This window comes from Lissotriton vulgaris, chromosome 2_1 (genome assembly GCF_964263255.1).
Source record: "Lissotriton vulgaris chromosome 2_1, aLisVul1.2, whole genome shotgun sequence".
NCBI lineage: Eukaryota > Metazoa > Chordata > Amphibia > Caudata > Salamandridae > Lissotriton > Lissotriton vulgaris.
Genome location: NC_141687.1, coordinates 92,289,631 through 92,302,381, shown reverse-complemented (window position 1 = coordinate 92,302,381; position 12,751 = coordinate 92,289,631). Strand labels below are relative to the sequence as shown.

The following is a 12,751-nucleotide window of genomic DNA, read 5'->3' as shown; positions in this document are numbered from 1 at the left end:
CATGCTTCACCTCATTGCTTTGCTACCTGACATCTGTGATAGAACAGAATTGAAAATGAGGTGTAGTAGTGTAATTTAGAAATATTGTTCTTATTTATAGAATGTTATCATGCTATATAATCACATTTAAATTATTGTTTAGCAAAGGAGTCAAAACAAAAGCCAAAGGAAATATATTGCACATTTTATGCCAGTGCAGTACCGGCAAATATTCAGTGAATATCTGCATTTAACATTTAGCATCATCTGGCACCGGCGGGTCATTTGATATGTAGAAAAACATGCTTGCAACAAAACTGGCATCAAAATTGTAACATCAACTATATCAAGCATCTAAATGTTTAGAGTTAGTGCCACCTTTGGCAGAGTTCTTGGGTAATGATTGCTCAGCAGGTCACAATTGGCCTGCATATGTCCGAATCTATCTCATTGTCATCTGATTGAACTTCCTGTTCCCCTACCCTACTTTATGCCTTACAGCACATAAGTACACAGCTGCAGTTCACTATTTCAACTATGAACAAGAATCCCTGTGGAGTAGGCTTTCAAATATTGGCTTTATTTTCGGTGCAGAGTGAAAACTCTTCGATCTGAGTATTACTGCTACAAATAAATAAATTATCAGAGTTAAATGCTGCATCATTTGGGCCCTCCTTGCTGGCTTTTTTGACTCCGGCAGGTCACAACTTTGAATACAGGAGGTTTATATTTGAAGTCAGTACTTTGAGTAACAGTCAGTCAAAAACAGTAACTTCTTTTATATTTATAGTGCTATAACACATCAAATATTTTTGTGGGTAGTGCCATATCTATGCTTAATTTTGTGTCTTCACTGCGTATAATCATGAGGCACTTACACTGACCGCTTTGCCAACAATATCATTTGTTTCAGACTCGGGACTGGAATGAGGAATTGCAAACCACAAGGGAACTCCCACGCAAAAACCTGCCTGAAAGACTTCTTCGAGAACGAGCCATTTTCAAGGTAATGTTATCATCCGTTCTCTCATCAAAGTGATGTGCTTTCAAAGTTAACTGACCAGCACCTTAGGATTGGCTGTCATCTTTTTCGTATGTTTTTTGATTTACTTAAAAAAAAAAAGCTATGATCAGAAAGCACAATTTTGACAGAGCTTGCTTTATTGGTCTAAAGAGGTCTTATAAATAACCTGTAGGGGGATTCTATAACTATTATCTTTCATCTTAAGAGTAAAGAACACTAGATCATAAAAGGTAGTCTGTAAAAACACCCACAGTAAAGTGCATCATTTATCCCCCTCCATAGGTGCACAGTGATTTCACAGCTGCTGCTACGAGAGGTGCTATGGCCGTCATTGATGGCAATGTTATGGCAATTAACCCTAGTGAGGAAACCAAAATGCAGATGTTCATCTGGAACAACATTTTCTTCAGCCTGGGATTTGATGTCCGCGACCACTACAAAGACTTTGGAGGGGACAATGCTGCATTTGTGGCCCCCACAAATGACCTGAATGGGGTACGTACCTACAGTGCTGTGGACGTCGACGGACTGTACACCCTGGGTACAGTCGTGGTGGATTACAGAGGGTACAGAGTAACAGCTCAGTCCATCATTCCTGGAATTCTGGAGCGTGAGCAGGAACAAAGCGTCATTTATGGGTCAATAGACTTTGGCAAAACAGTTGTTTCCCATCCTAAATATTTAGAACTGTTGGAGAAGACAAGCAGACCACTTAAGATACAGAAGCATAAAGTGCTGAATGACAAGGATGAAGAGGTGGAGCTTTGCTCCTCTGTGGAATGTAAGGGTATCATAGGAAATGATGGTCGGCATTACATCCTGGACTTGCTTCGCACTTTTCCTCCAGATATGAACTTTTTGCCCATGGAAGGAGAGGAAATGCCAGAGGAGTGCCAGAAAATGGGCTTTCCCAAGCAGCACCGTCACAAGCTTTGCTGTCTACGGCAGGAACTTGTTGATGCCTTTGTGGAGCACAGGTAAGAGAAGTAAATAATAGTAATTTGTTTATTGTCACTGATAGTGGTTGATAGCTGTTGCAACTGTGATAGAAAAATACTTAGTCCAGAGATCATTATTCTTTGGAATATGAGTCCTGTAGTCTTTTCTCATACGTACTGTGCTCAGTCTCAGAAAAGAGGTGGAGAATAATAGGTTGGAGAAAATTAAAGACCGAGGTAGGATATGACCATAAGATAGAGATGAAAATAAGTGGAGTGGCAAAAGGAGCATTTTTGTTTTGTAGTTTTATATAGTGCAAACTTGACACAAAGGTTTTGGGTATCGGAGCCCTTTACATGAGCGCCAGTTGCGTTAAACAAGAACACATTCATTTTTTATAGGCACAGTGAGATTAAGTGGTTTGCCCAGAATCACAGGATGTTGAGCTTCATTGTCGAGACTTGAACCTGGTACCCCAGATTAGAGATTGACCGCCCTAGTAGTTAGGCTAAATTATATAATACGAGGAGGACAGAAATCCTGAGGATGAGAAGAGTTGTGTGGGAGGGAAGTTGAGGGAAGGAAGAAAGGATGGGAATGAAAATAAGAAGGATAACATGGGTGTAGAGAAAGTAAAGGACTTTCGGAAGGAATGGGACACATACATTCGCAATACACTGATGGCACAACTGACAATTGTAGCAAAACAAGCATTGACAAAGAGAAACAGTTTGTCTCATTACTAAAAGCGTCTCTTCATTGTTAATTTGTGAGTTTGCTTTTATATGTGGTATTATGAATGTATGAGTGGATGAATGAGTTAGTGGGTGAAATAAAAGATGAATGAGTACAAGGAGGAGAGATAGTCTGTCTTGTGGAGAGTAATTGAGTGATGAAGAAGATACTTTCAGTTACATGTAAAGCCTTTTTTTCTTTGCCTATGTTCTTTGTTTCTGTAGGTGTGACTTTCCTTTCAAATGAGAATTATAGGAACGGAATCCATTGATTGATCTTAATCACCAGTTAAAAAATGCTAAAATCTTCTAACGTCTTACTTTGCTTTTAGCTAGACTTTATTATCCAGCTTACATACATGTGCACTAGTACTAAAATTTTGCATCAGCATTTAAAGCAATACCTTGGTGCAAAAACTGTGTTTTCTTACCAGGTGCTTTACGCAAATGTCAGTTTTTGCACAGTCAAAATTACCCTGCACCGGTACAAACGTATATATCTTTTCTGATTCTTAAGTGGAATTCAGGAATAAAATTCGAACTCCTTAATCCAAGACAGAGGACTCCTTTTATTCTCAAATATAAATGCGCCATCCTTCATCCATCACAGCAGTATATAACTGATCCAAACCGACAGACCCCAGCCTCAAACATAAACATTCAAAGTCAGGATGTCTAAAATATTTCACACAAGTGTCTCTACGGCAATATCCCTTGTGGCAGCACAGCTACAATATATGTACACATGCCCATAATCTACTCTTAGTCTGATCCATTATCACTCATGCCAGCACGTGTTCGAATTTGTATTCAGGCTTCTTCTCTACTCCTAATCCCATATGTTAGAATGTGTGAGCTCATGCTCATATTCTCCTCAGTCTGGTCCAGTATCACTTGTGGCATGCACATGCTAGAACGGGTGTACACATGCTTATATTCTACTCTTAGCATTATCCAGTATATATCCTGGCCAGCACATGCTAGAACGGGTGTACACATGCTTATATTCCACTCTTAGCATTATCCAGTATATATCCTGGCCAGCACATGCTAGAACGGGTGTACACATGCTTATATTCTACTCTTAGCATTATCCAGTATATATCCTGGCCAGCACATGCTAGAACGGGTGTACACATGCTTATATTCTACTCTTAGCATTATCCAGTATATATCCTGGCCAGCACATGCTAGAACGGGTGTACACATGCTTATATTCCACTCTTAGCATTCTCCAGTATATATCCTGGCCAGCACATGCTAGAACGGGTGTACACATGCTTATATTCCACTCTTAGCATTATCCAGTATATATCCTGGCCAGCACATGCTAGAACGGGTGTACACATGCTTATATTCTACTCTTAGCATTATCCAGTATATATCCTGGCCAGCACATGCTAGAACGGGTGTACACATGCTTATATTCTACTCTTAGCATTATCCAGTATATATCCTGGCCAGCACATGCTGGAACGGGTGTACACATGCTTATATTCTACTCTTAGCATTATCCAGTATATATCCTGGCCAGCACATGCTAGAACGGGTGTACACATGCTTATATTCTACTCTTAGCATTATCCAGTATATATCCTGGCCAGCACATGCTAGAACGGGTGTACACATGCTTATATTCTACTCTTAGCATTATCCAGTATATATCATGGACAGCACATGCTAGAACGGGTGTACACATGCTTATATTCTACTCTTAGCATTATCCAGTATATATCCTGGCCAGCACATGCTAGAACGGGTGTACACATGCTTATATTCTACTCTTAGCATTATCCAGTATATATCCTGGCCAGCACATGCTAGAACGGGTGTACACATGCTTATATTCTACTCTTAGCATTATCCAGTATATATCATGGACAGCACATGCTAGAACGGGTGTACACATGCTTATATTCTACTCTTAGCATTATCCAGTATATATCCTGGCCAGCACATGCTAGAACGGGTGTACACATGCTTATATTCTACTCTTAGCATTATCCAGTATATATCCTGGCCAGCACATGCTAGAACGGGTGTACACATGCTTATATTCTACTCTTAGCATTATCCAGTATATATCCTGGCCAGCACATGCTAGAACGGGTGTACACATGCTTATATTCTACTCTTAGCATTATCCAGTATATATCCTGGCCAGCACATGCTAGAACGGGTGTACACATGCTTATATTCTACTCTTAGCATTATCCAGTATATATCCTGGCCAGCACGTGCTAGAACGGGTGTACACATGCTTATATTCTACTCTTAGCATTATCCAGTATATATCCTGGCCAGCACATGCTAGAACGGGTGTACACATGCTTATATTCTACTCTTAGCATTATCCAGTATATATCCTGGCCAGCACATGCTAGAACGGGTGTACACATGCTTATATTCTACTCTTAGCATTATCCAGTATATATCCTGGCCAGCACATGCTAGAACGGGTGTACACATGCTTATATTCTACTCTTAGCATTATCCAGTATATATCACAGCCAGCACATGCTAGAACGGGTGTACACATGCTTATATTCTACTCTTAGCATTATCCAGTATATATCCTGGCCAGCACATGCTAGAACGGGTGTACACATGCTTATATTCTACTCTTAGCATTATCCAGTATATATCCTGGCCAGCACATGCTAGAACGGGTGTACACATGCTTATATTCTACTCTTAGCATTATCCAGTATATATCCTGGCCAGCACATGCTAGAACGGGTGTACACATGCTTATATTCTACTCTTAGCATTATCCAGTATATATCCTGGCCAGCACATGCTAGAACGGGTGTACACATGCTTATATTCTACTCTTAGCCTTATCCAGTATATATCATGGCCAGCACATGCTAGAACGGGTGTACACATGCTTATATTCTACTCTTAGCCTTATCCAGTATATATCCTGGCCAGCACATGCTAGAACGGGTGTACACATGCTTATATTCTACTCTTAGCATTATCCAGTATATATCCTGGCCAGCACATGCTAGAACGGGTGTACACATGCTTATATTCTACTCTTAGCATTATCCAGTATATATCCTGGCCAGCACATGCTAGAACGGGTGTACACATGCTTATATTCTACTCTTAGCATTATCCAGTATATATCCTGGCCAGCACATGCTAGAACGGGTGTACACATGCTTATATTCTACTCTTAGCATTATCCAGTATATATCCTGGCCAGCACATGCTAGAACGGGTGTACACATGCTTATATTCTACTCTTAGCATTATCCAGTATATATCCTGGCCAGCACATGCTAGAACGGGTGTACACATGCTTATATTCTACTCTTAGCATTATCCAGTATATATCCTGGCCAGCACATGCTAGAACGGGTGTACACATGCTTATATTCTACTCTTAGCATTATCCAGTATATATCCTGGCCAGCACATGCTAGAACGGGTGTACACTCTTAGCATTATCCAGTATATATCCTGGCCAGCACATGCTAGAACGGGTGTACACATGCTTATATTCTACTCTTAGCATTATCCAGTATATATCCTGGCCAGCACATGCTAGAACGGGTGTACACATGCTTATATTCTACTCTTAGCATTATCCAGTATATATCCTGGCCAGCACATGCTAGAACGGGTGTACACATGCTTATATTCTACTCTTAGCATTATCCAGTATATATCCTGGCCAGCACATGCTAGAACGGGTGTACACATGCTTATATTCTACTCTTAGCATTATCCAGTATATATCACAGCCAGCACATGCTAGAACGGGTGTACACATGCTTATATTCTACTCTTAGCATTATCCAGTATATATCCTGGCCAGCACATGCTAGAACGGGTGTACACATGCTTATATTCTACTCTTAGCATTATCCAGTATATATCACAGCCAGCACATGCTAGAACGGGTGTACACACTCTTATATTCTACTCTTAGCATTATCCAGTATATATCCTGGCCAGCACATGCTAGAACGGGTGTACACATGCTTATATTCTACTCTTAGCATTATCCAGTATATATCCTGGCCAGCACATGCTAGAACGGGTGTACACATGCTTATATTCTACTCTTAGCATTATCCAGTATATATCCTGGCCAGCACATGCTAGAACGGGTGTACACATGCTTATATTCTACTCTTAGCATTATCCAGTATATATCCTGGCCAGCACATGCTAGAACGGGTGTACACATGCTTATATTCTACTCTTAGCATTATCCAGTATATATCCTGGCCAGCACATGCTAGAACGGGTGTACACATGCTTATATTCTACTCTTAGCATTATCCAGTATATATCATGGCCAGCACATGCTAGAACGGGTGTACACATGCTTATATTCTACTCTTAGCATTATCCAGTATATATCATGGCCAGCACATGCTAGAACGGGTGTACACATGCTTATATTCTACTCTTAGCATTATCCAGTATATATCACGGCCAGCACATGCTAGAACGGGTGTACACATGCTTATATTCTACTCTTAGCATTATCCAGTATATATCCTGGCCAGCACATGCTAGAACGGGTGTACACATGCTTATATTCTACTCTTAGCATTATCCAGTATATATCCTGGCCAGCACATGCTAGAACGGGTGTACACATGCTTATATTCTACTCTTAGCATTATCCAGTATATATCCTGGCCAGCACATGCTAGAACGGGTGTACACATGCTTATATTCTACTCTTAGCATTATCCAGTATATATCCTGGCCAGCACATGCTAGAACGGGTGTACACATGCTTATATTCTACTCTTAGCATTATCCAGTATATATCATGGCCAGCACATGCTAGAACGGGTGTACACATGCTTATATTCTACTCTTAGCCTTATCCAGTATATATCATGGCCAGCACATGCTAGAACGGGTGTACACATGCTTATATTCTACTCTTAGCCTTATCCAGTATATATCCTGGCCAGCACATGCTAGAACGGGTGTACACATGCTTATATTCTACTCTTAGCATTATCCAGTATATATCCTGGCCAGCACATGCTAGAACGGGTGTACACATGCTTATATTCTACTCTTAGCATTATCCAGTATATATCCTGGCCAGCACATGCTAGAACGGGTGTACACATGCTTATATTCTACTCTTAGCATTATCCAGTATATATCCTGGCCAGCACATGCTAGAACGGGTGTACACATGCTTATATTCTACTCTTAGCATTATCCAGTATATATCCTGGCCAGCACATGCTAGAACGGGTGTACACATGCTTATATTCTACTCTTAGCATTATCCAGTATATATCCTGGCCAGCACATGCTAGAACGGGTGTACACATGCTTATATTCTACTCTTAGCATTATCCAGTATATATCCTGGCCAGCACATGCTAGAACGGGTGTACACATGCTTATATTCTACTCTTAGCATTATCCAGTATATATCCTGGCCAGCACATGCTAGAACGGGTGTACACATGCTTATATTCTACTCTTAGCATTATCCAGTATATATCCTGGCCAGCACATGCTAGAACGGGTGTACACATGCTTATATTCTACTCTTAGCATTATCCAGTATATATCCTGGCCAGCACATGCTAGAACGGGTGTACACATGCTTATATTCTACTCTTAGTATTATCCAGTATATATCCTGGCCAGCACATGCTAGAACGGGTGTACACATGCTTATATTCTACTCTTAGAATTATCCAGTATATATCACAGCCAGCACATGCTAGAACGGGTGTACACATGCTTATATTCTACTCTTAGCATTATCCAGTATATATCCTGGCCAGCACATGCTAGAACGGGTGTACACATGCTTATATTCTACTCTTAGCATTATCCAGTATATATCCTGGCCAGCACATGCTAGAACGGGTGTACACATGCTTATATTCTACTCTTAGCATTATCCAGTATATATCCTGGCCAGCACATGCTAGAACGGGTGTACACATGCTTATATTCTACTCTTAGCATTATCCAGTATATATCCTGGCCAGCACATGCTAGAACGGGTGTACACATGCTTATATTCTACTCTTAGCATTATCCAGTATATATCATGGCCAGCACATGCTAGAACGGGTGTACACATGCTTATATTCTACTCTTAGCATTATCCAGTATATATCATGGCCAGCACATGCTAGAACGGGTGTACACATGCTTATATTCTACTCTTAGCCTTATCCAGTATATATCATGGCCAGCACATGCTAGAACGGGTGTACACATGCTTATATTCTACTCTTAGCATTATCCAGTATATATCCTGGCCAGCACATGCTAGAACGGGTGTACACATGCTTATATTCTACTCTTAGCATTATCCAGTATATATCCTGGCCAGCACATGCTAGAACGGGTGTACACATGCTTATATTCTACTCTTAGCATTATCCAGTATATATCCTGGCCAGCACATGCTAGAACGGGTGTACACATGCTTATATTCTACTCTTAGCATTATCCAGTATATATCACAGCCAGCACATGCTAGAACGGGTGTACACATGCTTATATTCTACTCTTAGCATTATCCAGTATATATCCTGGCCAGCACATGCTAGAACGGGTGTACACATGCTTATATTCTACTCTTAGCATTATCCAGTATATATCCTGGCCAGCACATGCTAGAACGGGTGTACACATGCTTATATTCGACTCTTAGCATCATCCAGTATATATCCTGGCCAGCACATGCTAGAACGGGTGTACACATGCTTATATTCTACTCTTAGCATTATCCAGTATATATCCTGGCCAGCACATGCTAGAACGGTTGTGTACACATGCTTATATTCTACTCTTAGCATTATCCAGTATATTCCTGGCCAGCACATGCTAGAACGGGTGTACACATGCTTATATTCTACTCTTAGCATTATCCAGTATATATCCTGGCCAGCACATGCTAGAACGGGTGTACACATGCTTATATTCTACTCTTAGCATTATCCAGTATATATCCTGGCCAGCACATGCTAGAACGGGTGTACACATGCTTATATTCTACTCTTAGCATTATCCAGTATATATCCTGGCCAGCACATGCTAGAACGGGTGTACACATGCTTATTTTCTACTCTTAGCATTATCCAGTATATATCCTGGCCAGCACATGCTAGAACGGGTGTAGACATGCTTATATTCTACTCTTAGCATTATCCAGTATATATCATGGCCAGCACATGCTAGAACGGGTGTACACATGCTTATATTCTACTCTTAGCATTATCCAGTATATATCATGGCCAGCACATGCTAGAACGGGTGTACACATGCTTATATTCTACTCTTAGCATTATCCAGTATATATCATGGCCAGCACATGCTAGAACGGGTGTACACATGCTTATATTCTACTCTTAGCATTATCCAGTATATATCCTGGCCAGCACATGCTAGAACGGGTGTACACATGCTTATATTCTACTCTTAGCATTATCCAGTATATATCCTGGCCAGCACATGCTAGAACGGGTGTACACATGCTTATATTCTACTCTTAGCATTATCCAGTATATATCCTGGCCAGCACATGCTAGAACGGGTGTACACATGCTTATATTCTACTCTTAGCATTATCCAGTATATATCCTGGCCAGCACATGCTAGAACGGGTGTACACATGCTTATATTCTACTCCTAGCATTATCCAGTATATATCCTGGCCAGCACATGCTAGAACGGGTGTACACATGCTTATATTCTACTCTTAGCATTATCCAGTATATATCCTGGCCAGCACATGCTAGAACGGGTGTACACATGCTTATATTCTACTCTTAGCATTATCCAGTATATATCCTGGCCAGCACATGCTAGAACGGGTGTACACATGCTTATATTCTACTCTTAGCATTATCCAGTATATATCCTGGCCAGCACATGCTAGAACGGGTGTACACATGCTTATATTCTACTCTTAGCATTATCCAGTATATATCCTGGCCAGCACATGCTAGAACGGGTGTACACATGCTTATATTCTACTCTTAGCATTATCCAGTATATATCCTGGCCAGCACATGCTAGAACGGGTGTACACATGCTTATATTCTACTCTTAGCCTTATCCAGTATATATCATGGCCAGCACATGCTAGAACGGGTGTACACATGCTTATATTCTACTCTTAGCCTTATCCAGTATATATCCTGGCCAGCACATGCTAGAACGGGTGTACACATGCTTATATTCTACTCTTAGCCTTATCCAGTATATATCCTGGCCAGCACATGCTAGAACGGGTGTACACATGCTTATATTCTACTCTTAGCATTATCCAGTATATATCCTGGCCAGCACATGCTAGAACGGGTGTACACATGCTTATATTCTACTCTTAGCATTATCCAGTATATATCCTGGCCAGCACATGCTAGAACGGGTGTACACATGCTTATATTCTACTCTTAGCATTATCCAGTATATATCCTGGCCAGCACATGCTAGAACGGGTGTACACATGCTTATATTCTACTCTTAGCATTATCCAGTATATATCCTGGCCAGCACATGCTAGAACGGGTGTACACATGCTTATATTCTACTCTTAGCATTATCCAGTATATATCCTGGCCAGCACATGCTAGAACGGGTGTACACATGCTTATATTCTACTCTTAGCATTATCCAGTATATATCCTGGCCAGCACATGCTAGAACGGGTGTACACATGCTTATTTTCTACTCTTAGCATTATCCAGTATATATCCTGGCCAGCACATGCTAGAACGGGTGTACACATGCTTATATTCTACTCTTAGCATTATCCAGTATATATCATGGCCAGCACATGCTAGAACGGGTGTACACATGTTTATTTTCTACTCTTAGCATTATCCAGTATATATCCTGGCCAGCACATGCTAGAACGGGTGTAGACATGCTTATATTCTACTCTTAGCATTATCCAGTATATATCCTGGCCAGCACATGCTAGAGCGGGTGTACACATGCTTATATTCTACTCTTAGCATTATCCAGTATATATCCTGGCCAGCACATGCTAGAACCGGTGTACACATGCTTATATTCTACTCTTAGCATTATCCAGTATATATCCTGGCCAGCACATGCTAGAACGGGTGTACACATGCTTATATTCTACTCTTAGCATTATCCAGTATATATCCTGGCCAGCACATGCTAGAACGGGTGTACACATGCTTATATTCTACTCTTAGCATTATCCAGTATATATCCTGGCCAGCACATGCTAGAACGGGTGTACACATGCTTATATTCTACTCTTAGCATTATCCAGTATATATCCTGGCCAGCACATGCTAGAACGGGTGTACACATGCTTATATTCTACTCTTAGCATTATCCAGTATATATCCTGACCAGCACATGCTAGAACGGGTGTACACATGCTTATATTCTACTCTTAGCATTATCCAGTATATATCACAGCCAGCACATGCTAGAACGGGTGTACACATGCTTATATTCTACTCTTAGCCTTATATTGTACTTGTATATAGGATAAGGCTAAGAGTAGAATATATCATGGCCACCACATGCTAGAACAGGTGTACACATGCTTATATTCTACTCTTAGCCTTATCCTGTATATATCATGGCCAACACATGCTAGAACGGGTGTACACATGCTTATATTCTACTCTTAGCCTTATCCAGCATATATCATGGCCAGCACATGCTAGATCGTGTGTACAAGTGCTTATATTCTACTCTTAGCCTTATCGTGTATATATCACGGCCAGCACATGCTAGAACGCGTGTACACATGCTTATATTATACTCTTCTTTTAATCAAGTATGTCTCTTGGCCAACAGATGCTAGAATGTGTTTACATGCTTACACTCTACTCTTGGTCTGAGGTAATCTCACAAGTGGATAGAAACATACCTTGCTATTCATGATGGCATCTTATTTATGGTCCAGCTTGTGTCCCAGGAAATGACAAATTAGGCAGTTTGAGTTTTTCAAAGTGATTTTCTCAGAAAAAGACAAATAATTATGTGTCTTTTTAACGACCACCGAGAGCAGAATCTTCCCCAGAGGAAAACAAGGACGCCTAGAGAAATTTGAGATACA

At 40.7% G+C, this 12,751-nt stretch overlaps 1 protein-coding gene across 6 annotated transcripts in view; it reads left to right on the top strand.

The window, feature by feature from the left end:
• CLUH (CLUH binding protein of NUMT mRNA) overlaps nt 1-12,751 on the top strand; it is a 440,989-nt gene that overhangs the window by 190,204 nt on the left and 238,034 nt on the right. For all 6 annotated transcript variants that reach the window (XM_086954526.1, XM_086954524.1, XM_086954527.1 and 3 more), the window contains exons 9-10: nt 893-985; nt 1,286-1,980. In XM_086954526.1, coding sequence (XP_086810652.1) covers nt 893-985; nt 1,286-1,980 — 788 coding nt within the window. The remainder of the gene's footprint in view (nt 1-892; nt 986-1,285; nt 1,981-12,751) is intronic.